Below are 26793 nucleotides of genomic sequence, written 5' to 3' on the forward strand. Positions count from 1 at the left end.
CTTGACAGGAAAAGGTCTATCTCAGCCAGACCATCAACAACAGCTCCTGAAGTGGTGACTTCTGAGCACTGAATTAATGTTACACACCACTTCAGCATGGACTAGAACAAGCTTTCACGCAAGTCCTTGCTCACAGAGAAGCAGCAACACTGGGAGAACACCAGACAGTGCAGCAGCCAAATCCCAGTTTGTGGCTTCATATGTACAAGGGCACTGAGGCCTGTAAAACAGGGTGATACCGTGTGCAGTTCAGGCATATTAGTCACACCAGTTCAGGTCACTTGAAGATGCTTTCCTACATTTCAGAGAATGGCCTCAAGGTGTACAGCAGCCCAGGTAAGATCAGCAGAGCTTCCTCTCACACCAAGCCCTGCTCCAGGGCTTTGGCTGGACATCCACTAAAGCCCTCCTACTCCACAGCCAAGCCCACAGTGAAACTCAGCATTTGGAGGCAGCTGCTCTAACACGTTCCTCCCAGCCACAAGCTGCCCAGCCAGTACCCACTCCTCTTCCCAGGCCTGAGTCACCACCCAGGCTGCCCAGGAGGGCCCCAGTCATAGGGTGATGAGAAGGCAGCTCAGCACCCCAACAGCACTGAAGGGACACCTGAATTAGACAACAGTGCAGAAAACAGAGCCCAGCAGGTGAGAGGCACTAATGCAGCAAGAGCAAGGCAGCAACAACATAACCCTCCCTCTGACCACCCTGAGCTACATTGCACACAGATCCATGCTGCAGAGGCGTTCACAGATGGCAGCAGTTTTTGCTTCAGCAGGTGCAGAAAGCAACAAACTGCTGTTTCCCAATCACTCGAGTTTCCAGGGTCTCTATTCCCTGTTCTGCCATACCTCAGCTCCCCCGGATTTCTGAAAAGCAGCAGCTTCTCCTGGGCAGGTGGCCCAGTGCCCAGCCCTCACCCACACTCCACCCCAGCCATTCTTTGACAGGGTGGAGTCACTTTCACAACAGAAGCCTTGACACACTTCCTGCCCTGAGCACTGCTCTACCAAAACACTTGGAAACAATCTGCCATCTGCTTCATCAGCACACAGCTATCACTCTCCCCCCCAATACACAAACCTGCTACACCAGCTGCTTCTCCCAGCCCTGCCTCCAACCACACTGGGCAGGACCAAGCACCTGGAACAGCTTCTGTGTGCAGTGAGCCAAGAAAACAAGAGGACAGAGCCATTTCTCCTTCTGCCTGTTTATTTGTGATAGAAGAGCAGCCCAATCTGACAGGGCCTGGCTCCTTCACCTCATCCTCAAGGCCATCAGCATGTTTTGGTTACAGCCAGAGCAGGTGACAGGCACCAGGCCCAGGAGAGCTGCTGCACTGCCCTGCTGTAGGGCAGAGTACACCTTCACCCAGGCCCAGCCAGATCCAAAGAGGCAAGAGGTGCTCACTGTTACACCACAGCAGGGCATGCTACAACCACCCTCTCCTGTGTTCATGCTAGGCCAGAGCAGGGCTGGTCCCAAGCAGCAGAGCCCAGGAGCTGATTCTAAGGGGCACTTATTGCTCAAGTCTTGAATTTACAGGAATGGAAGTGGTCCAAGACTAGGCTGAGCTTGGTCTCCCCCACTCTGGAGCAAGCCACCAGCTGCCATAGAGGATCAGCTAAGTGTGGTTCAAGCACACACTGAGCACCCAGCCCAGGCACAGAAAGGCAGAGCAACCTGGGCTTATCACGTGGGGGAAGCCTTTCAGGATGTCACAGCCCCTGCTATGTACTAGGCACAGGGCATGTGTACTGTACTGGGCAGGTCTGGGCCCTCAAGTCCCATATGCACTGCCCCTACATTCTCCACAGCCACACCTGGGCACAGATGTGCCAGAGCAGGACCCCCCAGCTGGGCACACAGGGACATGCAGCACTGTGGCGTGGAACAAAGTGGCACAAGGCATCGTAGAGCAGGAGCACTCACACTTGAGCTGGCAGTGGCAAGCAGCCAGGGACAAATCTGCTCATCCACACAGGCTCTTGTGAGACAGGGAAGAGGAGAGGGCACCAGGACAGGAAGTGGTCTCTTCTTTTGGTCCTACTCAGAAGGAAATGGCCCCTAGGCAGAAGGGCCAGATGTAGGCACTTGGGGGAAGTTCCTTTGGAAACACTGGAATGGGACTGCAGCCCCACAGCTGTGATGCAGGCAGCTGCCTCTCTGCTCAGCAACACTGAGAAACAGCACAAGCCCTCCCAGGAGCAGGAGAAGTGGCCCACGGCTGCTCAGAGCAGAGGGGCTGGGCATGCAGACAGAGGACAGCAGGGCTGGGCACAGGGGTACAACAGTCTGTAGGCACTTGACTTGGCTAGTGGCACCCAGGAACAGAGGGACAGGTCCCAGCTGCCTCTGCCCCGGGGCTCTCATTGGCTCTGGGAGCGCTTTGCCCTCTAGTTGGCTTTGACCTTGCCGTTGGTGACAGTGCCATTTTCATGGATGCTGCTGCCGTTGTGCTGGGCTGCTTGTTGAGCCACCCTGGGCAACCGTTTGCCCTTGGTGTAGGACTGGTACCAAAAGTTGGAGAAGAGGATGAAGAAGATGGTCCCATAAATCCAGATAAGGTGGATGAAGATGGGGAACTGGTACTGGCAGTTGGGCATGAAGTAATACTGGGAGATGTGGACGGAGACAATCACAAACTGTGCCTGGGAGCAAGGCAGAGCAAGAACAAGTTATCCATGGGACCAGGGTCAGGGAACCCACTAGAGACCTTATTTCTATATGAAACCCACAGGCTCCTTTCCCTTTCCCACTCTGAAGCAAAGGTCCTTATGGTGAGGCACAGTCAGCAGCAGCTGGAAGAGGCAGGCACAAGTCTCAGGGCAGCATGTGCCTCTCACCCTCCCAACAAGGCTGCAGCCCAGGGGCAGCAGGCTGAGCAGCACAATAACCAGGCTGCCAGAAGCTCAGAGTGATATACTACAGAGGAGACAACTGCAGCTGCTGGCAGCACCTTTCAAATGTACAAGGGCTGGCCTGTCCCTCACAACAATGACTGCAGTACATGCTCTGCTCCACTGCACAGACTCACCAGCTGGATGGCCGTGATGTGTTTCTTCCACCACAGGTACTTCTGAAAGGCAGGTCCTGCTGCTGAGAGCCCGTAGTAGAAGTACATGACAACGTGCACCATGGAATTGATCATGGCATGGAATGAGCCCATTCCTCCTGTTAAGACAGACTTCCATTAGTGCAGGTTAATATTCCACAGCAATCAGCACTACAGGGAGCTCCTAAGAGCCCAGCAGGGCCAAAAACCCCTTCTCAGCATGCCAGGGTAACCCCACCCTTTCCCCCAAGCCATGCACCCAGACAGTTTCCATCTTACCTGGACCAAACTTTGCTCCCCACCACCAGCTCCATGGCAGAACAGAGTGGTGGAAAAGGTGCAGGAATGTGACCTGCTCATTCTTCTTCCGCAGGACAAAGATCACCTGCAATGAAAGCCCAACAGCATCAAGGACCTGCAGTCCTGTGAGCAGCTAGAGCAGGCTGGGCCACTAATTCAGTGTCTGATCTCAGGGATGCTTCCCCCCCCCCATGCTCACTGCCATCACACTCTAGGTCACCTCACAGCTTCCAGAGCTGTAGCATGCCAAGAGAGGCCTCAGCAATATCCCAGAGTGGCCTCTTTGGCAGTGATGCCAAACAGAAGCACCACCAGGTCAGACTGGAAGGGCTGCAAAAGCACCTACCCCCAAGTGCAGTGGGCCTTAACTCCCTGCCCAGCAAGTGAGGACAAGGCCTTCCCAGCAACTCACTCACCGTGTCCGTCAGTTCGATGAACTTGGAGAAAACAAAGAGCCAAGCAACACTGACCATCTGCAACAGAACAGGTTAACATTAGAGACCCACCTCAGCCTGAACATGTCCAGTGACCAAAGGTCTTCACACGGTAACCCCAGGGTGCAACCAAGAGCCAGAGCCTGCAAATCCTCTGTCTCGGGAGAGGCAGGTGGCTGTGACCCTGCTTTCCAAACAGAAGCACAAAGGGCCATTCTCACCAGGAGAGGGATGAGAACTCACCCTGAGGGCCTTGGGGTCCTGCGAGAAGTCCACAGGGTCACATCGCCAGGTGTACCCAGTAAGCCACCCTGCCATCAGGAACTGCAACAAGAGCATCACTGGGGTGAGGCCCAACACATCACCCACTGCATGTCAAGCTCTGCACAGAAGGGCAGGGAACAGCCTGAAAAAGGGCTCCCCATCACCCATGCAGCCTGCACACACTGCTTTATCCATGCTAGACCATGCTGCCGACAACTCACCTCATAGACTATGTAAAGTGAGAGTCCCACCAGAAAGAAGTTGTATAGCACCATGAACTTCTTCAGGTTTAAAGGCTTCCTGTTGGCCATTAGCCGGGGACCCAAGGATAGGACAAAGTAGACATATCCCAGAAGGATGCCCATCACAAGGAATGGGGACTGCATCAGTGGATAATCAGCGATGCGGGGGTCTGCGGAAAGAGCCGGGGTGCAGAGCAGTTAGTCCTCACCCCAACCTGCTGCCAGCAATGCCACTGCCAGAGGGGAGGCAAGGACATGGCAATCCTGTTCTCCTAGGACAGGAGTGCAGGCAGGGAAGCAGTCTGGGAGCAGAGGCTGGTGAAGACAGCCAGACTCAGCAGGGTATAGCCTGAAGCCACACTACAGGGCAGCCTGGAGATCCACAAGTGCCCCAGAAGAACTTGCACGGGCACTGAGGCAAGACAGCCTCATAAGAGGCAGCACAAAAACCCCAGAGGTGCATCTGTGTAAGGGTGGAGGCAGAATGCAGCCAGACTCGGACTGCTTCAGGGATGACAGACCATCCCCACAGTGCCCGTGGCAGTAAGGCACTACCTTACTCTGGGCAGAGCCAAACACTCACCTGCTTTCTTCATGAAGTCCTGATACATGGTCACAATCCCCTCCATGGTGGTGGCAGTATCTCTGTGGAAAGAGGTAGAGCAGATCAGGCAGCTGTTTTCCCAGGAGGGCAGGCTGCAGAGCACAGCCCTGCAGATCAGCAAATTTCAAGCACAGCTTCAGAGAAACAATCATGTGTATCTGGCCAGTGCTGCTCTCAGCTGATCACACACCAGCATCCACTTTCCAGCCGAGCCACATGCCCCACACTTCTCGCTGAGCCTGGTCCTGTTTCCCCAGCTCTGCTGGGCACCCCATCGTCCACCACCAGCAGTCCTTCCAAGGCAAGATCCCAACATTACAAGACAGCTAGGAAAGCTTCCAACTTCAGCACTGTATCTCCAGTTCCTTAATCTTGCTCCTGCTGTACAGGCTCAAGTATTATCACTCACAGCCACCATGACATTGCCACCAGCCCTGGCACCCATACCCACTCAGCACACTGCTCTGCCTGACCCTGGTGCAAGGTCTCCAAGGGAGATGTGGAGCTGGCCCACACCCTCCACAGAGCAGTGCCTCTATAACCAACTTTGGGCTCCTGCCCCCTGATCCCCCCCACAGAAGCAGCATACCATCCCTGGCAGACCCACTGCATGAGGAAGGAAAGCTAGGGGTTCAGAAACAAACATCACTTTCTGGTGTCAGAGTTCCTGATTTCACATCCTTGCAAAAAACCCTCTAACAAGAAACTACTATCACATAACCCAGTACCTCAGAGGGTGCATCCTGCTTGGCAATGGCATTTCCACTCCCCTTCCAGATAGCAGAAAGCCACAAGAGAAGGACAGGCTGCACGGAGAGGAACTGGCACTCCCCACACTTGGTGAGCCTCACTAGGAGCACACACCAGTGATCCAGGCAGATACTCTTCAGAAAAGCAGGAAGGGCCCAAGCTCTTACTGCTGCGGGCAAGATTGAAACACCCTCACCCATTTCCCTGTACTCCCCAACCTCTCCCCAGCCCACAGGACACCAGAGCAGCAGGAAGAGAGGCAGAGCACAGGCACAGCCTCACCTGACTCACCCACCTGCGAGGGAGGCATTCCCCACAGCTCCTACCAGACACTCCACCTACCCCTTCCACCAGGAAGGCACACAGGAATCACTGCCCACACACAGGCCTGGGGAAATGGGTGCCCAGCCCAGTCTCCCCAGGAGGTATATTGCTGCCACCACCAGGAATCACACAGCCTCTTCCCAACCATAAGGCTGAAGCCAGAGCAGCCTTCTTCCCAGTTAGGTCTCAGCTGGGAGTATTCAGCAGCCACCGCCACCTCAAGCCCTCACCAGCCAGCACCAGCATCGCTCCTTCAGCTTCACTGCAAGAGTTAGAGTTCAAAGTCCTCTTTGCTCGAGGTAGGATGGCAGCAGACAACCTGTGCAGTGCTACCAAGCACCTACATGACAGGCACTGCTGGCAGTAACCCTCATAGGGGCCCGGCACACACTGTTCTGGCTCACTACAGTATTCCCTGCCATCTTGGAGGCAGCTGCAGCAATAGGACAAAGCCCACTCAGGACTGATCCCCACACCTCAGCGACATCAGGAGCAAAACAGATGCTCACCCTCACGGTCCAAGATTTCGAGGGGTTTAATACCAAGCAATACTCACTGGTAGTATCACTGTGATACTAGTAATATTTAAAGTCCTGGGCACTGCCAAGATAATCCACTGTCCACATGCAGCAAAGGCCAGCAAAAAGTGCAGCAGGAGCTATGGCATCCTTGAGAGCCACTCACAGCTGCAGCTGTGGGAAATGCAGTGAGTACAAGTCCTGAAAGCTGCTGAGCTTCATGTTGCTTTAATGGCTAAAAGCAAGCTCCAAACTTGTCTGTCTAGTTTCAGCTCTCAACCACTACATACAGCTACACCTTTATTTGCTAGATTGAGGAGCCCTAAAGAGTCAGCTCCCAGCAGAGGTACCTGACTATTCAAGCTCTGTGTTTATCTTATCAAGGTGAATGAGTCAGCCTTACTACAGGTCCAGGGCAGAGACAAAAATCCTGCAGAGTACTTGCCTATTTTGGGCAGGCTAGGATGAGGAGATAGTATCAGTCACCTTTGAGCTCCGAGCTGCATCTCACACTGCAGGAAAACACTCCAGCTCAGGCACTACAGATCACTTTGCTGACTTTGATGCCACCAAGGCTCTAGTACAACAGGCCAACTAGGACCCCAGCTCAGAACAATTCGGGGTCCATGACAGCTATCTACCCAAGCAGTGGGAGAAGCCCATTTCAATCCAGCACTAGCACAGAAGTCCCCACCAGTGCAAACAGCAACAAGCCCCTCTTTTGCTGTGTCTTGTGAAGGACCTCTGTCACTGCTACAGCCACATGCGCCACAGGAAGATGGGAGGCATTGGACTTGTCCTGAACACAGACTCCGGGCAAGCACCAAGACTTCTACCAGGGCAGAACCAGCAGAATTATGCTACAGGCCCTTATGAAAAGGACCTATGCATTTTCCACCGCTTCTCTAGGCAGAACAACATCCTGCTAAATTCAGCTAACAGAGCAACCACGTCTCCAGGGAAACCCAAGGTTTTCAGGTCTTTGCAAGAGCTGGCATCCATCCACACTGCCATGCTACATGGTCCTGCACCAGAGAGCAGCCCCAGTGTGCCCTGCTCAGTGCTGCTCAGTGAGCAGATGCAGGTATGTCTCACCCTCCTCTGTGCCACCAAGGCAGCCACTGGCCTTGGGGTGCTGACAGTTGAGCTGCCAAGGGGCAGTTGTAGGGCAGGCTCAAGGGTTACCTTCACTAAGCAGGGGGATGTGAAGTGCACTGGCCTGCCTGAGCCATGACTGCTCCATGCCAGCCTTTCTGCTGCAGGCAGGAGTTTTCCAGCACAGAGCACCAAGTGGCCGGGAACCCAAACTCCCCTCTTATGTCCCCTGTGCACAACACCAGGACTTGATGTCCCTCTGCACTTTGATAGTGGTTTACCATCCAGACAGCCATCTGCTCTTACTGTACTCCAGGCTAAGCCACACTTCACACACTGCAGCAGGTGTTCACAGTTCACTGGTTTCATCTGTCCTCTCTGACATGGGAGACACTTGCTTTCCTCTGACTCCTCCCAAATCCTGATCCTCTTAGGCAAGGAGCTGGGAGGAGATGAGGAACCCAAAGCTGAGCCTTGAAGAGCTGAAGAGAAGTCAAGCAAACAGGTCTAAGCATCCCAAATCATCAGGAACCCTAGGGGCCCAAACGCACCCTGCACAATACATAGAGACCTTGCAACACATCTTCCATCTCTCAGCAACAGGGAGTCACTTCCCCATCTCAGAGAAAAAGTTCCCACTATTTGCAAACTAGAGTATCAGGCCACAATCTGTCCAGTAACCAACATCAAGGATTAAGTACTTGCTTACACCAAGCAATGTGTACACTGCATATTTCCAACAAGCTATACAGCTAATTAGTGCAACTTCAGCAACAACAGCAAGGCCCTTTATGACCAGCCCCAGTCAGACAACAGCACTGTCAGAACCATGACACTGACAGAGACCAGAGCTCAATGCAGTCAGTTTTGTTAACAGCCTTGCAGGGCACATATCTCCCCACACAGCAACCATCTGCAAGCAACAGACTCTGCCACAGACATCCAACATTCCTACTCCTCAGCACTCGGGTCAGAAATCAGCCCTGTAATAAGTGTGAAAGCAAGCACCCTTATCTCCCCACTAGTTTAATTAAAGGCAGCACCAAAACAGTCTGGTAGGTGGCCACAGAGCTGCCACCCCAGGGAGAGCTGGCACAGGGCCCTTGTTCAACTGGCTAAAGCAGGCCTGGCCCCTGTGGGTCTCCCAAGGGAGTAGCAGCCCTCAAAGGCCGGGAGATAATCAGTTGGCCAGATGTGAAACCAACTCACATCCCTGATCTACAAGCCAGCATCGCGGCTTGCTGCCTGATGCAGCTCTGAGCTCCACAACCTCTCAGAAGAGGCATTTTTCTCTCCCAGCTCCCCATCATAAGCACCTGCCCAGTTTTCTAGAACTCCAGAAGGTCACTGTGGTGTCCAGCAAGGCCTGCACACAGCCCCATGTGCCCACAGACTATGTTTCCCAGCAGAGCTACAGGGACCTGTGGTTCAGAAGCACCTGCCAGCAGCTGCTGCAGAAGAGTGGGACTGACCAAGCCAGGCTCTGGTAGCAGCAGACAGGGCTGTGTACTGCAGACACAAGGCTGGCACCTCAAGCCATTACCAAGAGCTGACAGTCACAATGTCCACAAGAAAGCTCCACAAGCTTTCTTAAGTTTGTGCACGAGAGAATCCTGCAAGATTGGGAACACAAAACCATATCTGCCCTAAACAACACACAAGCAGCAAGGCAGTTGGAGCAAGGCAAGAGGGGAAAGTAGCCCAGACAGCCATAACCTGCAAACCCTTGTTCTTTATCGACCCTGCAGTGGGATCATTGTAAGACTGAAGTTTACAGGGAAGCACAGAAAACTCCATTTGGACCTCCTCTGTCTGCCTCTCTGTGCCCAGGTAAAAGGGAGGTGGCCTGTAACCAGGCAGTGCACACTTGCTTCACACACAGCATCTCAGGACACCAGCACAAGCACGAGCAGCAGAGAGCACTCAACAGGAGAGCTATATTCAAGTACACCTGCAGTACTGCTAATGATTTCAGCCATTCCTTGAAGACTCAGTTAAGGTAGTGTTGTCCACATACTCCTAAAGTCATGTTTTTCTCTCAAAAGAAGTCACAGCCTAAAGAGATGCCTGGCACCAACTCACAGGGCACAGAAGGCAAGTCTAGCAGGAGAGAAAGAGCTTCTGTGTTTCAAGTGCAGAAACTCATACCAACCAATTAGGCCAAAGCAGGAAAGCAGCTCTCCTCAGCTCTGAGGGCTTGGGAGAGACTGATCAGAGTTTGAGAACAACCAGTCCCAGAACTCAGTCCACAACATAACTAGAAAGTCTGCACAGAAACTTCATGCTAGCACCATCAGATAAGTTTTCCTACTCGAATCACATCCATTTGTCACTTCCTCTGGTCCACCTACTTCATGCTGAGTGTCAAAGGCCATGGCTAACAGCCTAGTAGTGCGTGCTCTGAAGTCAATAGAGGAGGTCTGTGTTCAGAGAAGGGGATGAAAACTCTCAAACCCAGGATATGTAACAGCTCTTGCAAGAGCTGCCGTTGCAACTGCCACAGGAGTCACCCTGGTTGGGTGCTGCTCCTGGCACACCGGATCCAAGTGGCACAAAGCGACCTGTCTGAAGCTGAGCAGTTTCCCCATCTTCACCAAGTGTGTGTTAATACCCTATCACTATCTCACGCTGCAGTTGTAAACCCTGAGGCCTTTGGACAGCATCCTACAAACAAATTAAGCTCTCCCCTTCCCATGCTTACTGGAAGCAGGGAAAGATTAACAGGCAAGCTCTGCAGAGCCTGAGCAGTCAGTGTGGCACCTCACAGGCTTCCAGGGAAAGGAAGACACCCATTGCATCAGGTACTGGTAATCTTGTACAAAAACCACAGCAGGTAATCAGACTTCAAGGTCCCACGAGAGCATGCATTACAGTAAAAGGTCTATATGCACAGCACAGTTTTTTCAGGGACAGCATCTCCTCAAGCTGTTAAGAATAGGCTTACTACTTATCACATTCAATGCTGGTGGCTGCATATTCAGGGAGCTGATATCAGTAGAGATGACAGCAGGCAGGGAAAAAGCAGAGAAAAGGCAACATCAAGCAGAAAGTGTGACATAGCAAGGAGCAAAGGAGTAAAGAAACAAAGGGTGAGATACCTACACAAGTGGAAAATAAGGTATTTCCTTTCTGAGCTAACCATACTGATCTGTGTCCACTCCCTCATGCAGCACCATGTGAAGGGGGAAGCAGGTGGAGATGGCTGGGCTCCCTCTCTAAAGTGGTGGCATCCAGCAGCCCCCCAGGGTGCAGAGAGAGCACAATGAGGAAGGACAGAACTAGGCAAGTGACAGAGCAGGGCAGGCAGGACTAGACTGAGCAAGGCCAACTTCTAACACCTGCATCTAAAAACAGGTCAAGCCTTCTAAAGCCCTCCAGCAAAGGAACAGAGTACCCCGATGTGAAGGTGGGACAGGCTGTACCACAGCATTCATCACTGGGTTCCATCATTATGCAAATGCCTCAATACAAGGCTTCACCTCCATTCTCACAACAGTGGCTGTAATCATGACACAGAAATGATTACTGTGCTCTGCCCCTTTCAGGCCTGCGTGTTAATTAGACAGCTCCATCAAGACCAGATGGACATTAAAGTCTACAAAGCAAGATGCAGAAAGGAGAGACTCACAAAATCCCTCCAACAGCTTTATCTGGACTGTTTAAGAAGCCCAAGTGTGAACTCAGAGCCACTTCTCAACGAGACAAGGGGTCACTGCCTGGAACTCACCGTGACATCAGCTTTGGGCCCCTGTACCCTCCACACCAAGAAGGCAGTTCAGCCACACAATCACCTTCTAACAAGAGAACCGGATGTTTTCTGACAGTACAAGAGATGTTGGACTCCAGCACCTAGAGCCCAACAGCATAAGGCTTCGTAGAGACCACCTTTAAGAGGGTTCACAGCCATTTAAGCACAAAAAACGAAGCATGAGGCATGATGATCTCAATACAGGTATAGATGGACCCCTCAAAGTCAGGACTGTTGCTTCTACTCTACAGACAGGAAAAGCCTCTTAGGATTAAGTAGAAATGGCATGAGTTGTAAATCCATGTGTGTACAGAGCAAATCTATTAACAAACTATGAGAGCAAAGCTAGCTGGTCTGATCCACAGGGTAAGAGCACTCCTTGCACAGCTGGAGAACTTGCTGCCAGTGACAGCTTACCACCCTGATCCATCCCACAGGAAAGAATCGACCAGAAATTAAAAACCCCATGAGACACTAAGGGAAATCAAGAACCATCAGATCCAGTTACCACCTCCACCATCCTCAAGCCACTAAAGGCTCAGACAGTGTGCAGACACAGGGCTGTGGCAGCCACAACTTGTCATCTCTGAGCAACAGCAGCCCCACAACTCCTGCAGGGAAGAGTCCTGGCTCCTGGGGACCGTCTCCTCCCTGTAGGAGCCCAAGCTGCCTCACCTGTCTGACTGGCAAGAACCAGACTTTCCAGCCCAAGTACTCCCACCATCTGTCCAACACAAAAGCACAGAAACACAGAGCATCTCTTGGGCCATCACAGGCACCACTCCCAGTGTGTCTCTCTCTCTCTCTCCTGTGAGCTTCTCCCTAGAGGAAGGATCTCAGGCTGAGTGTTGACTGTGCTGTAACCTCAGCAGAAAAGAAGAAAGCATTCACTTGTAAGCTTCAAGGACAGTGCCAAGCCAAGTATGCGGCAATGTACCTGCTTCTGACACCAGCTTCAGAGGTTCCTCAGGATGCAAAGCTTTTCTGCACCAGGAGCAAAAGGAGACACTATGCACCTTCAGTAAGCTCACTTATTTTCACGATTAATGTGTGGTGAAAGACAGCTCTAGGTCAGAGTGAGCTTTTACTCCCCTAGTTTTAACAGTACTTTCTCTCATATCACATTTCTGCCCTGAAGGACCACAGAATCCCCCCATCCAAAAGACTTTCAGGAAACAGAGTGAGAATAAAACATAGGGCAGGACTGCAAAGGCCCAGGCTGTGTGGGTGGCACAGCTTAATCCCCACAGCGAGATGCAGCAAGTAGATGCTGCAACAGCTGGCATCATTGCTGTTGCTCATAGGAACAGGCTGTTAGCAGCAGCTCACACCCATGAGCTAGAGGGGCTTCTTAGGAAAGAGATAAGACACAGCAGTGTCAGTCAAGCCTCAAGGGCTCAGCCAGCTGTTTGACTCTCTAAGCCATCCTCAAGAAGCTGCCCGGCAGGTCTGGTGGGAAGGTCAGCTCCATCCAGCTAGGAATCTGCCCCGGCTGCATTCTGGCAGAAGAGAAGGTGGTCAATTCGGGACAGCACAGCAGGAGAGATGCCCTGCTGAACAGGCAATCCTGGCCACCAAGAGGGGAATAGATGTTCTAAGGAAATGCACTAGCAGGTAAAGCACCCTGTGTTATCCCATGCTACCCACCGAGCACAGGAGGGGGTATTCACCCCACTTCTTCCTCCCTTTAGGACTCCAGAGCCGAGGTGGTCAGTCACAGGGAAAGCATCTAACAGCTCCCCTGCAGGAAGCAGCCCAGGCACGGAGGCATAGATGTGACCCCCAAAGCTTCTCCTCCTGCTGCAATGCCTATTTATGCTGCCTCATTTAGTCTGTTATAAGATCAAAAAGAAGAAGCTTTCCCAACTGCCCTCTCGTTACAACACAGGAACAGGCCCATGTAAAAGACCTACAGACTGTACTGCCAGTGGTTATTAAGCTTGAAGTTATCCAGCAAGTGCAGACCCTTGTGCATGGCCACAACACTGCGAGGCGAGCCCGCGGCCAGGGGACTGCTGCCACCAGGAGGGTGACAGTGACCTCCTCCTCTTGCCACCGCGTTCCAGAGCGAGGGCCAGCGGGAGGCCAAGCACCTACACGAGCCGGCACTCAAAGCTGACATTGTGTCGCAGCAGCGGGGGAGGCCTGGTACTGCCACCCTGCCCGGAGGAGGAGGGAAGAGCCATCTCAATGGTTACATTGATGCCGAGGGCCGTGCACAAGAAAGCTCCCCGGCCGCCGGGGGCTGCTCTCGCCCCGCTGCAGCGAAGCCCCAGCAGACCACAGCCCTCCTGGGCTGCCCGGCGTACCCGCAGCTCTCAGCCCGGTGCCCCCGCCGGGAGGGCCCCGCTCGGCCCCGCTGCCACCCCGGCGAGTGCCCCGGCACAGGCCCCGCCGGCCCCCCCGCCCGGGCGGCTCCCGGCCCGGCTCGGGTGTGGCGCGGCCGGGCCCGGAAGCGGGGCCGCGGCCCAGCGGGGCCTGCGCGGCCGGGAAGGGCCGCTACGGGCCCGGGGAGGCCCCGCGTGTGGGGAGGGGGCTCGGCCACCTTCCAGCGAGCCCCGCGGGCCGCTCCGCCGCCTGTGGGGCCGGCACAGCCCCGCCGAAGCGCCAATGAGGCGGTGCCGATCCCGTCCCTGAGAGGCCGCGCAGCCGCCGGTCCCTGAGCCGGGGAGCGGGAGAACCCCGGGCTCGGGCAACCGGCCGGACCCGGCACGGCCGCCGGGCACAGACCTGCCGGAGCGGGGGCCGCTGTTTGTGCCCCGGCACAGAACAGCGCCGAGGGACGGTCCTTCTACCCGGCCGGCCGGGAAAGCATCCCACCCCCGCACAGAGCGGGCGGCCCTGCCCCAGGGAGGGCAGCCGACTGCGGGAAGGGAACTAACTGCACCCTTCCCTGGCACCATGGAGGGAGCGCTGGGGCAGTGGCATCAGGCTGTGAGCCAGGGAGCACTGCAGCTCCTCACAGCGTCAGGACCCAGCTACTTTAAAAAAAGAAATACACTTCAGCAACTCAGCTTGGACTCCACTTGACTCCCTCCTTCTGACGCGGGTAGGTTCGCACACCTCTGCACTGCCACGAGGATCCGCATCGCCACTATGGGCACCCCCCTCGCCAGGAGGGTGACAGCCTCCGCTAGTGGCAGCCGCACCCAGCGTGGTCACCCCATGTCACAACACCCACCCCACCCATCAGGCCACGGCCTCCCCCGCCGCGCTCCCCCCACGCCTGTGGTGAGGGGACACCACCCGCCTCCTCCCAGGACAGAGAGCATCCCAGCTGACGGGGACACGGACGCACACACAGCCTCCTCCAGCAGCCCCGTCAACAGGTGCCAAGCCAGCACACAGCCTCCCTGGGGCAGGGCCCGCCTACCCTGGCAGCAAAGCTTCACTACCAAAGCAGCTGAACCCCCCTAAGGCCTCCCCAGCACCCTTCCGCAAACAGCCCCAAAGTCCCCCCAGCACAGCCCAACAGTCAGCCCAAACCCGCCAACCTGGGACACCTTCACCCAAACTGCCCCCTCCTAAACATCCCAAGGGACCGCTGGGGTAGCCCGGGCACCCCTGGCCCACCGGACAGGGCTGGGCCCCGCGCCCTCCTTCCCACGTGCCCGCGACCCGATACCCGCCCGCACTCACCGCCAGCCGCGCCCCGCTCTGCCGCCGCCACGGCCGCCCCCACCATTAAACCGAGCGGCCCCGCCCCCCTCGCCGCTGCCCATTGGCCAAGGAGTGCAGAGCTCCGCCCCCGAAGCAGCCGCGACCAATCGGCGCGGCCGCCTCGTCCCGCCCGGTCCGTGGCCACGCCCAGGCCGGCGGTGCCGGGGCCGCGCGGGCACCGCCTGAGGGAGAGCGGGGGGGCCGCGGGAGAGGGAAGGGCACAGGGAGGGGGAAAGGACCCGGTTTGGGCACGGGCGGGGTGGGGTGCGCAGGGCCGGCCTGAGGGCAGTGGTGACGGCGTGAGGGAGACCAGTACAGGTCCATTAACAGGTGGCTCCTTTTCTGCCCCAGAGACACCTCAACAGCCATCGCGAGCGTTTGGAAACGCAGGACAGAAGGACACCTCGGAGACCCCGACTCCGACCACTTGCTGTTTCCAGCACCGCTTCATCCTGCGGTGTCTTCACAGCCACGCCAAGCTGCATCCTAAAAAGTGGCCGGGCTTTTTGGCTCGTGCTCGTCTGGTCTGAAGGCGTTTTTGGAACTCACTATTCTAATTGTTAGGAATCATCTTCTCATTTCCAGCTTAATTGGATGCACGGCTGGTTAATATCCATTTGCTCCTGTGCCAACGTTGTAATTTATCTCTCATAGCTCCTGCCGTGGTGTTTACACTACAGTGTATTTGGAGACGGCAGTCATCTCCCTCTCGGCCATTACATGGAAGACTAAACAAGATTTTCCAGCATTTTCCTACTAGCCTGCCTGTCCCTGCACCTAATGCCATGGTAGCTCTTCTGACTGGGCTGCTGCTCAAGGTTCCTCTCCTGAAAATGAGTGCCAAAGCCAGACTTTGTGCTCATCTAGTAAGAATTCCCCAACTGGATACAGCCAGGGTTGCTTTTGCCCTTCTCAGTCCCATTTTGCAGTGGCAGCTCCGTGTCACTCTGTGGCTGGTTACTCCTGTGATTTATCATCTTCAGATGCTTGCAGCTCGCAAAGTCCCCAAAATGCAGTAAAGAAAGTCTGGTGGCTTTCATGCCTTTTTTTTTTTTTTGGTGGTACAGCATTCCTTTACTTTCCCCTACACTGCTAACGCACCACAACATTCTGACTTCATCAGATTGCACCTAATATTTGTGTCAGTCAGTCCTTGAGGAAATCAATTTTATAAAAACGTCCACAAGTACCTCAGTAGTGTGTGTCCTCTGTGTGTCCTGATATGCTCCCTTCCCCAGACTCTGCTTTCATCTTGACCTTAACCACTCCTTCCTACGTGAAATTCCTGTGCTTATTTCTGTCTCAGCATCTACCAAGGTTCCCAGTTGGTCCCAAGGTTCACAGCTGGTTCACTGGAGTCCATGCAGGACCTATAGCTTTATAGAGACGTTAGGTTTTTTGTTTGGTTGTTTGTTTTTTTTTCAACCGTTAGGTTAGTCAGACATAATAAACCTTATTTTATCCCCCATTTCCTGTCCGAGTGCCACGTTACTCTTTAACTGAACACTGTTAACATCAGACTGTCGGGGCTGAAGGTTTCTGGATCACTTTTTCTCCTTCGTTAAGTATAGGCATCAGTCTTGTTTGCTATTCTTCACTTCTTTTTCTTTTTTGTCTTCCTTTTATTTTGCACCATTACTCTATTTTTAGTTGATTTGTGGTCCAATTCAGTGGAAATCTTGCTATGTAGTTTGTCACGAAACTAGAGATCACCAGCGGATTCGTTCACACTCCCTAGCACTAGATTCTCTTCCACCTTGTATCTCAGATCTCATAGCTTTCTCCAAGCATTCCTTCTCTCCTCTGGATCCACCCTTGCTGGCAGGCTTGTCACGCTCTAACAATGAGCCCCAAATTGCACAGCCCAGCCTCTTCCTGCTGTTGGAATAATTTTCCAGGTCACTCTCTTTCTTCTGCTCTGAATGCAATTTCTTTCTCCTCTCTCTCGGTTCTGGGCTCTACTTCCCTGTTGTGTCTGCTGTCTCCACCTTTGTTCCTGTGTGGTATTTGCTCATTAGTCTTCCCTTGCTACTGCATCTTCTGTATCTCTCCTTGATTCTCCAACACATCAAATAGATTTTACCACTTTATTTCTCCTCTATCAGTTGGTTCTACTTTTCACACTCGCTGGCTTTGATGGGTTACCTTTGTCTGCGTGTTGGCCTTTTTTTACTTCTCATGCTCAGCAGGTTTCTGCAGTTCCTCAGTGTTCCCCCTTCCCACCATATCCCTGGAGCTGCAGCAGCCTGGGCAGGAGCTCCAGCAGGAGCCAGGGCTCTGCTCTGCCAGAGCACCCTGGCTGCAGGCAAGCGGATCCGGCACCTCCTGTTTGAGGGAGTGATGCAGGGTCCCCTCCTAACCCTTGGGGACAGGCCTCCAGCAAGGACCTGACTAATCTGCTGCGTGTTGTAGATCTGGGTTTCTGCCTTCCAGCCTCTTTGGGAGCAGGGTAGCACAAGGACACATAGCAAGGAAAATCCCTCAAAAGTAAGGGAGGTGAGGGAGACAAGGCCAGAGTGACATGACCTGTTGTCCACAGCCAGATGTTCCCAAAGTGTCTGGAGAGAGATTTTTATAAATGGATAATCTTCTGCTTCCATCTTGAATCCTGCCTGTATGACCTGAAATCTGGGAGAGAAGCTGTTTGCAGCCAGCCAGGCATGTCACCCTGACTGGTGATCATCTCTGGACCTCTAGAGCAGAGATGATCCTGTCACATGCCTGCACAAGGGTGTCCTGCCTGCACCAGCCATTCCTGCAGCAGACAAAGCCCTACAGGTCATTGACTCTTCACCTGCAGTTCAGGACACAACCTGGCTGTTGTGCTCCTGGTCCCAGCAGCCTGGGCTGCACCAGGCTTCAGTTTGGGAGAGCTTAAGTTCCTTCCTCCACTTCTTATCCTGGAGAACAACACACCATTTCCATTGTAGCTTTAGTGAGGGCCCTGCTGATCCTTCTTGACGTGGAGATCCGATCAGATGGAACTGGCTGTGGGTCTCTGTGCTCCTTTCCATTGTTCCCTCCACCAGTCCCTGTCTTCTGCTTTCTCCTTGCAGAGCAAGGTGCACCTCTCTTTCCCCTCGTCTCTCTGCCTTGGTGCAAAAAGCAGGCATGTGTTAATGTAACTTGCTGAAGGCACAATGACTGAAGCCATCATCAGTGCAGAGGATTATCAGACTATCAGATGGGAAGGGAACTTCTGTAGGAACTAAGCAATGGAAAAGGAGTGAAGTTCAATGAGAGGTTATGACCTTAGAGATTAGTAATGATGATTTCTTCTGCATGTAATGAGATGTAATGAGTTTCTCAGTACTGCAGCTTTTCTGGTGCCAGTCTTGAGGACTGGCTTAGGTTCACCATGCAGCTGAATAGGGAAAATAGGGAGTTTCAGCCCCTTCAGGGGTTTAAGTTTCTCTGTTTTCTTGCAGAGATAAAAATTCTTAAAATCCTGGCTTGCTGGGGAACTAAAATACCTTTTTGATCACATCTGGTTTATATAGTAAGTTTATATTCTTTTATTCACTGAATTTATTCCTTTTAAATACTGATAATCTGAATGGTGAGAGTTTTATTTGGCAATACATTGACATTACGCAACTTGAAAAATCTAAAATATAATGAAAAGACAAAATGAATTCAGTGAAATTAAAAACATGTACACTTGGCCCTGTAATTTTTCAGTAATGTATTTGACATACATAGTTAGTAAATTTACCGAGCTTATTACATTTGGGGAGTGAAAAGATGATTCCCAGATCCTCCTGTCCTTTTCTTTTTAATAATGAAAACCCAGTGATTTTGCATATGATCAGATAAAACCACTGAATGTAAATTGGCTCTCTGATGTTGTTTAACCCTTCTCCCTTTCCCTGAGGTTGGACCCTAAAGCACTATCAACCACACCTCATTGCTGCACACCTTCTCTGTGACTGCGTGACAAAAATCGACAGGTTGATTACCCTGGGAATCGCAAATCATGCAAGAAATGCTCCTACACCACCTCTGTCTATACTGAGAGAATCAAACAAGGCTTTCATGACCACTAAAAGTGGAGATCGATGATACCACTCAGAACCTGAAAGACCATTAAATGCCATAATGTCACTTTGTGATTTCAATAAATGGAGGTGGGCAGGTAGGTCGTGCCCGAGCATGCATTGCTCAGGCCGATGTGCTGCCTCCTTCCGTGGCTGATATCAAGTTTAAGTGACTCATCTTGGGCAAAATTTTATGTGTTATATATGCTGATTACATCATACCGGCAGCAAAAGCCAATTACCCCGTCATTGTTGCCCTCTTCCCCTTAAAGCCAAAAGAAATACCTTCATTCCTAGGGTTCAAGGTTCCTACAAGCCCCTCAAGGCACCAACAAACAACTCAGAACATTTCTGTAGTCAGCAGGCACTGAAACCCCTGCTGTAACACGATGCTGTCATCATTCATTCATGGCTAGGCTTCGTGAATGAAGATTTGGGAAGGGCTCTACCCACATTTGTTGCAAGTGCGTTGGTGGCTAAAAAGGCCAATACGAGATAGATGATGCTGTAGTTTCACACTAAAACATCACCTGGAAAAAGGTATTCCGGGGGATGAAAAGGGAGGTTGGAAGCATCACCCGGAAGCTTGCAGGCACTGTGGTGGTGCCCTGGGAGCTTTGATGGCAGACTTTCACCCCGGCGTGTTTAATTGCTGGACTTTGCCTGCCAGCTGGGGTGGGCAGCACACATGACTGCGGTTTCCTCCTGGGACCTTTGTCAGCTGCATAACAGCCTCTCCAAGGTGAGCCCTGGCACCCACCTCTGCAGGCTGGCAACATCACTCCAGCAATACAGGACCCCCTGCCACCTCCACAGACATGCCAGGAGTCTTGGTCCATTCTGAACCTGCTAAAGCATCCTTATTTGTTCCCGTGGCCTGCAGGATAACCTTATGGAATAATGGTGCTTGTTTCAAATCCACCAAATTATGGGGGGGGGGGGGTGGAAAGAAGCAGAGCCACAGCTGGAGCAAGGTGCCCAAGGATACCAAAAGCCTGGAGAAGCCCATTCTTCAGTGTCTCTGCAAGGCAGCAGGCACAGCAGGGCCAGCTCAAGACCCAGAGCGGACTGGCAGGAGGCTGGAAAGGGTCAGAAGGTTTGGGGGCTTCAGCACATGCAGCACAACAGCAGTCCTTGGTTACTAGTGCAAGAACTGGCGACTGTTCACATGCAGTGTGTCGTGGCAGAAGACCATGGGAGTTCTGGTAGCTCTGTTTCTGGTAGGGACCTGAAAACTGCCCTTTCTCCGGGAGCTTTTAAGGCTGTCTCATGGACACATGCTCCTGAAGAGAGAAAATGCAGGTGAGGAAAAAGGCCCTGGTCTTGCTCATCCCCAGAATGCCCTTTCCATCTGAAGTGATCATCTCTGGGAACCTGTCCCAGACTGCCTGGAGCCCAAGAGAGCATCTTGGCAAAGCCAGGTGACTTCTCCACCTTTGGCAGGTGGTTGGGATTACAGTCAGAGTTGGTGACATGACACCCACATATCACGCTCCACAATTGTGTCCCAGGGCTGCCTTCCTAACGCGGTACAGCAGTGCCACGCAGCTCCATGGAGCACACAAAGCCGGAAGAAAAACCCCTCCCAAATGCTCCAGGCTGAGCTGGACACTCTCCTGGGAAAACCTTGCCTTGACCTGAAGTGGCCACGGAGTCCCAAGCAGAGGCTGCCCAGGTCCCAGGTGCTGCCCCCTCGGCCATGGGGCAGTGGGGCTAAGCCGGCGCTGGCATGAGCACGCTGCTGGTCACTCTGCAGGGACTAAGCCACAGAAAGGACATTGTCAGAGTGGAGGATTGTTCTGGGGGAACAGGCTGCACAAAGAGGAATTGTTTTGCTGTGAAATGAGGCCGTGTTTAGCTCCAGCCGAGGCTGGGCTTTGCCTGCCTGTCTGGGCTGTGGGCTGGTGGGGGACACTGTCCTCCCTGGCCTGCCTGGCATCTTCTCTGCTTCTAAGGTTGTCCACTGGCGCAGTCAGCAGCACTGTACATGCCCTGAGACCCATTGTGGTTTGGGAGAAAAAAGAAATTGAGGGATAAGAGAACTCATGGCACGTCTGCCATGGCCTCCTGCACCTGCCCGGCATGTCCAAGGGACAGAGGGGAAGGCGAGAGCAGCAGTGGGGCAGCTCCCACAGTGAGGGGCTGCACTGTTTCTCCTAGGGACAGATAAACAGGAGGGAAACAGAGGTATGCAGTAAACTGCTCCAAGATAATGGGCAGAGAACATAGTGGCCCCTTTTCTGGAAATACCTCTCCAAAAAGTGTTGTTGATGGTGAACACCACAAACCTTCTTGGATGCATGTGTGGGGGCAAGCATCTTGCACTTGAGCTCCAGAAAGACACAGCAGGGAGCACAGGACACAAAGAAGCAAAGGAGGGGGAGCTGCATGCTCAAAATGTGAGTTGGAGCATTCCTATTAATTCCTAGTGGTTTTACTCCCTATGTGAGTGAACACAAACAGTTAAAAGCAATGGTGGACGCACCCACAGAGGCTTTCTGTGAGTCATTCCTGGCTCGGCAGTTGCTGTGGGGTTTCCACAGTCCAGGGCTGCAGGTCCTGCTGGCCCAGCTCCTCCTGCCCACAGCCCTGTGCTGCCCAGCTCCCTGCCCTGCCCGTGCTCTGCTGGGGGGGGATGCACATGGTGTGTGCCCTCTGACAGCCCCACGCAATCAAATCTGGTGCATTCTGCTGACTGGAGCAAAACAGGCTGTGCTATGATGATGATTATGATGATGGCTGTGGCTGTTTCTATCACTGTGATGCCCATGGGAACCTAAATATACAAAAACAAGACATCCAAAATGATGGCTCTTTGGCCCCACTTATGCAGAATGTGTTTCTCGGGGGGATACAAGTCGGTGTGTTAGCTACTGCCATGAACTCTTTAGGCAGTGCTTTGAAGTCCTGCCATGCTGCTGCAGCAGAGCAGGAGACAAGAGGCGTCTCTCCCACCCCACACAGCAGGACCCTGACTGCAGTACTGCATCAGTACCAAGAATAAACCCCACGTGAACATCCACTGCACGTTTCAAAGCCAAGTTCCTGCAGGAGCAGCACACCTCCATGCTGCATGCCAGGGTGGGCAGAGCCCAGGACTGGCACATGACAGTGGGAGACAGACACGACCCACCAAGGCCACCTGGCAATAGGCATAGAAGGAGCTGGTCTGGAAAAGAGCAAAAGAGGAACATCTGGGAAATGCTGCAGCTTCGAAATAACACCCACAGACAGCAGTGATGCCCCTTTGGCCCAAAGCACGGCCAGGAAATGAAAAACATAATGCAAAAATACCCTGGGGCACAGTCTTTTCTCAGAGGACAGGAGCTGCCATGCCAAGGGGGACCTTAGCACCACTGCTAATTCAGTGCAGAAACTGCTTGGACATGACAGGAGCAAAGGGAGAAGCCTCACAGCAAGCAGGTAAATCAGTGACAGAATCTGAGCAGCAGTGACAAGATTGCTGCTGCAGGAACCACAGCTCTTGATCCCCTGACCTTGGCAAATATGTGTCTCAGTCAGAAAAATGCATGCAGTAATTTCCTTTCTTTACAAAATGCACACTAAAAAATAATAATAATAATAATAAAAAAGACACAGGCTTCTCTTTCAGAAGAGCCAGCCAGCACGCTTTGCATTACTCTGATGTCAGGGTTACCCCTGAGGAAGTTGCAGAAGGTTTTCATTAATTTCTAAGTGCAGGTTTCCACCAAGGCAGTGTTCCTGGATCCAGCCAGAGCGCTGCAGTATCATAAGGACAATAAATAAACTGTGGAGTCACATCAGCTTGAACTATTTTTATGGCATGTATTACAAATACACCCAAACATCCCATTTCTTCAGCATGTATTTTTACCACCACAGCGTCTGTGTGAGGTACAAAGTGGTAACATTTTCTTTTTAAGACAGATGAAGATTTATGGCACTCGGGTGGAAGGAGGAACTCCATGGGATTTTTCCAAAGCACCTGTGTATTCATTTGTAGGTGCCAGCTGTCACATACACATGCTCTGCCTCTCCTGGGGCCACCAGGCTCATTTGGGGAGCCCAGGGGAAAGCAGAGCCTGACTGGGGGCTGCTTCCACCACCAGGCCGTTTTCCTTCCGTTTGTGCCTTTGACTTTCAAGCAGTTTCTGAGTTTTTCAGTGGCCAGTTAAAACCCTCCTTTTGCTGCTGTTTCCACGTATTTGTCTCTCCTCTGTCAGCTGCAGGTGAAGCTGCTTTGGGAGCAATTCAGATGCAAAACTTGGCTTAACACCCTTTGGCAGCACACACCCCATTTATGTAGCTTCTTAGCATCAAAAAGTCCTCAGACTCTCTCAACCCAACCACCACAAGCCTTCTCCTTTGGTCCCAGATGTTTCTGTCAGAGAGATCCCATCCTAGCAGGAGGATGGAAACCAGCCCTGCAGCCCATGCTGAAACCTGCCTTAGCTGTGTTATGGAGAGTGGAGAACTGCAGAGGGTTCCCTAATTCTCCTGTCCCCCCATCTCTTTGGTTGCTTCCCTCACACCTCCTGTACTTCCCCTCCACTGGAAAGGCTTAATGATGCCCACTTAAAAGATCTGTAGGTTAAAACAAACAAACAAACAAACAAAAGTGTTATGTTTTGCTTATTCAAACAAAAGAAGACACCTGTGTGCACATCTCCACTTGGGGACAGGACAAGAGAACAAACAAGCAGCAGGTGTTTGTCGTGCTGATCAGTGGATGCAAAGAGATGCAGGGTAGTGGTGGCAACAGGCTGAGCTTCACAGCTTCCAGAGACAAACTGGCCCAGGGCAGCAGCAGGACAGGCAGTGGGCACCACCCAGCATGGCTGGATGTGCGATACGAGCTGGGAACGGTGCGCCTGTGGGTAGCTGGGCAGGAAGGAAAGGCAATAAATATCTCTCTCCTGCATTTGGGAGGAAGCCAGATGAAGCATTCCTGTCACGAGGGTGAAATGCTTTCCACTCTAACAGTAACTCAGAAGGATGTTAAACAACAGTTGCATAAGGTAAACATTGAAAACTCAGCAGTCTGGGTATCCTGCATCTCAAAAATAAAATTAAAAAAAAAAATCTGATGTTAAAAATCCAAGCTATTAATGATGACATTCAGCAAGACAAGGGAGCCTGGAAAAGCTCCAGAGAACAAGCAAGCTAATATTATGCCAGCATTTAAAAAAAGTAAACAGGATGGCCTTGTAAACAGGTGTGTCTATTCGACAGACATCACATGCAAAATAATGACCAAGAAATATGTGATTGCATTGATAAAGATTTAAAGCAGAGAAATATAAATATCAATCATCAGGGATTACAGACAATAAGCCTTCAGACTAACATGATAATTTTTTTGGCACTGTATGTTCTTAAATATCAGAGAGCAACCTGGCTGGTACAGAGCCATGTGAGATCAAGGAACAAGCTCACGGGTGACCTGGCCAAGTGTGAGGCAGCAGAGGAGATGCTCCCCATGGAGCTGTACCAAGGATGTGTTTGTAGCAGGGAGTGCTAAATAGTGTAAAGCTGATGACCTGGAGGGAAATGGAGTCATGATGGGCACAGCCTGTTGTCCTGGGAGCCCTTGGGATCCCTGGGGCAGTGGGCCCACACAGTGAAAGATGCCCATTGTCTGCACTAGAGCCCAACTGGTACTGAGGAGGGCCTTGGGGGCCAGAACAAACCAGTGTCCATCTCCGTCACACTCTTGCACCCAAGCTGGGGCCCAGACAGCCCAGCAACACCTGCTGTGCTGGGACTGAGCCTCCTCCTTGCCAAAATTATCCTACTTGGAAGAGAGGAGTTCAGAAGGAATTGGATAAGGCAAGGGAAAAGAAAGACCCTGAGGGCTCAGTGCAGCAGCACATCCCATGCTCACAGGAAGAGAGTGCTTCCCCATGGCCTGCTTGGCCCCTGCCACAGGGGGACACAGCCCCAGCCTCTGCCCTGACCAGCAGGGCTGTGCTTTTATTCTGACACAGTGCACTGGGAGTGCTGAACTCCTGTTGGACTTGCAGACCACAGTGACAAGCAGTGGACCATGAATTCCACTGTGAGTTTATGGGTAAAAGGCTTGTTCCTTTTCCCTGTTCAAACATTCAAACACTGGCAGCAACCAGCTAAGAGGTTAAAGTCGCTCTACATTTGAGACTCCCATTCCCACAATCAGAATAGTGTGTCCTAGTCCAGTGTCCCAAAGGACACAGATGCATAAGGAGATTTGGATGCGAGTCAAGAAGTGGAAAATGGAAAATATGCCTTAAAGCAAAAGGGACTTTCATCAGTTCAGTCTTTCATTAAAAAGGATCAGGAAAGCTTGATCATAATATCTGATTCCTCTCTCTGGGACCAACAGCTCAGGGGCTCACTCCCTGGCTGAGAAGATCCACTCCCTGGAAGGGAATTAAAGAAATGCAGCCTCAATCTAAGGTGCAACAAGAAAAATAGTTTTTAGAACGACCTACCAGCCACTGTAGCTGAGACACATCAGTTCAAGATCAACTGTTTTCCTAACAACAGTGCTCTAATTTTCTCGAGAATGAATTCACGGCAGTCTGTGTCATGCAGGAAGTTACGCTGGCGAGCCCAGCCAGCCTCCCCGGCTTTATAATCTACGGAAAAAAATCCTGCCTGTGTTTCCCTTCTTCCCGTCCAAGTGTGTGAAAGGTCTGGCCGGCCCCACTGGAGGCGGTTTTGGGAGAGCCAGGTTAGCGTGGGCAGCAGCAGCTGTGCCGTGCCTGCGTCCCACACTGCCCCAATCACCCCGGCGGCCGCCGGCCCTGGTGCTCCTGCACTGGGGCATTTTAGCTTTATAAGGAAGCCAGTCTGGGGGGACAAAGGGAAGCAGCATCCTAGAGCTGAGGCTCCACGAATGACGGGTGCCAGGGATCTGACACACACAATATTCTGCCTTCCTTTCCAACCACAGCAGGGATGTGAGACAGAGCAGGGCACAGGCATTCACATGGTGCTCAGCCCATCACGGGGAACAGCCCTGCAGGCTCTCACTCCCTGGCCCTCAGGCTCCAGTTTTTTGCACAAACCCCTCACACTGGAACCAGTAATGTGCCTCCTCTGCCCTCACCCTGCAGTCACTATCTCCTGAGAGAGCTGGAACCTCTGTGTTGTTTAGGAGCAAGAAAGCAATTCTATCAGTCTGGCTGGGATGGTGCCACTGCAGACTCCACTGGGCTCATTCCTAGTGGAGCAGCTTTGCCATCTTATAAGCTGTTTGTGCTTCCAGCTCAACTTTCTACTTCCCAGCACTTTTCAAGGGCCAGCACATCAAAATGGGTCGATAACTGCCCTAGTCACAGCTTTGTGGAAGGTTTTGTTTTGGGAGAAGGGCTCACAGCCTCCACAAATAAGCTGGATCTGATTAGTTCATAGGCAAGCAGTGCAGGAGCAGCTGCAGGCTCTGTCTGCTGAGTGGAGATTTCCTCACCCGAAGATTGCTGACAGATGCTATTGAGTAAAACACAGTGCTGGCTTTCACCACGAGTCAAAAAGGAAGTCCAGGCAAGTGCAGCAAGAGGCACGACAGTTTTCCTTTAGGATAGTGCTGCATGGACTGATGTGCTCCATGGGCATGCGCCCCAACCTTTAATCTCAGAGGAATCTCTCACTGGGCAGATTATATGTTACAGCTCAAGGGCACAAAGCAAAGATGGCTTCACAATGCCCAGTTCTAAAGAGAAATGGCCAATCCAGAAGTGCCACAGTCCTGAGCAGATTGAAATATGTCTCTGAAGTGATAAATTGATCCTGAAGTAGCTAG

General features: G+C 52.4%; 1 protein-coding gene across 6 annotated transcripts; it reads right to left on the reverse strand.

Annotated features, from left to right (window-relative positions):
* Window positions 1-1188: 1188 nt before the first annotated feature.
* ELOVL1 (ELOVL fatty acid elongase 1) lies at window positions 1189-15008 on the reverse strand. 6 transcript variants are annotated; one of them, XM_027747234.2, is made up of 8 exons: window positions 14971-15008; window positions 4876-4937; window positions 4272-4462; window positions 4030-4110; window positions 3769-3825; window positions 3332-3437; window positions 3035-3171; window positions 1189-2648 (listed from the first exon to the last, which is right to left on the reverse strand). In XM_027747234.2, exons 2-8 carry the CDS (start codon window positions 4919-4921, stop codon window positions 2394-2396), a joined length of 873 nt encoding a protein of 290 aa, XP_027603035.1. In that variant the 5' UTR covers window positions 4922-4937; window positions 14971-15008; the 3' UTR covers window positions 1189-2393. The 6 variants fall into 6 exon arrangements, with proteins under 6 accessions (XP_027603035.1, XP_027603034.1, XP_039240661.1 ...); XM_027747233.2 differs by lacking the exon at window positions 14971-15008 and adding an exon at window positions 14062-14151; XM_039384727.1 differs by lacking the exon at window positions 14971-15008 and adding an exon at window positions 13877-13987.
* Window positions 15009-26793: the final 11785 nt, after the last annotated feature.

Source organism: Pipra filicauda, unplaced genomic scaffold (assembly GCF_003945595.2).
Source record: "Pipra filicauda isolate LSUMZ 115617 unplaced genomic scaffold, ASM394559v2 scaffold36_size6622888_pilon, whole genome shotgun sequence".
NCBI classification, from domain to species: domain Eukaryota; kingdom Metazoa; phylum Chordata; class Aves; order Passeriformes; family Pipridae; genus Pipra; species Pipra filicauda.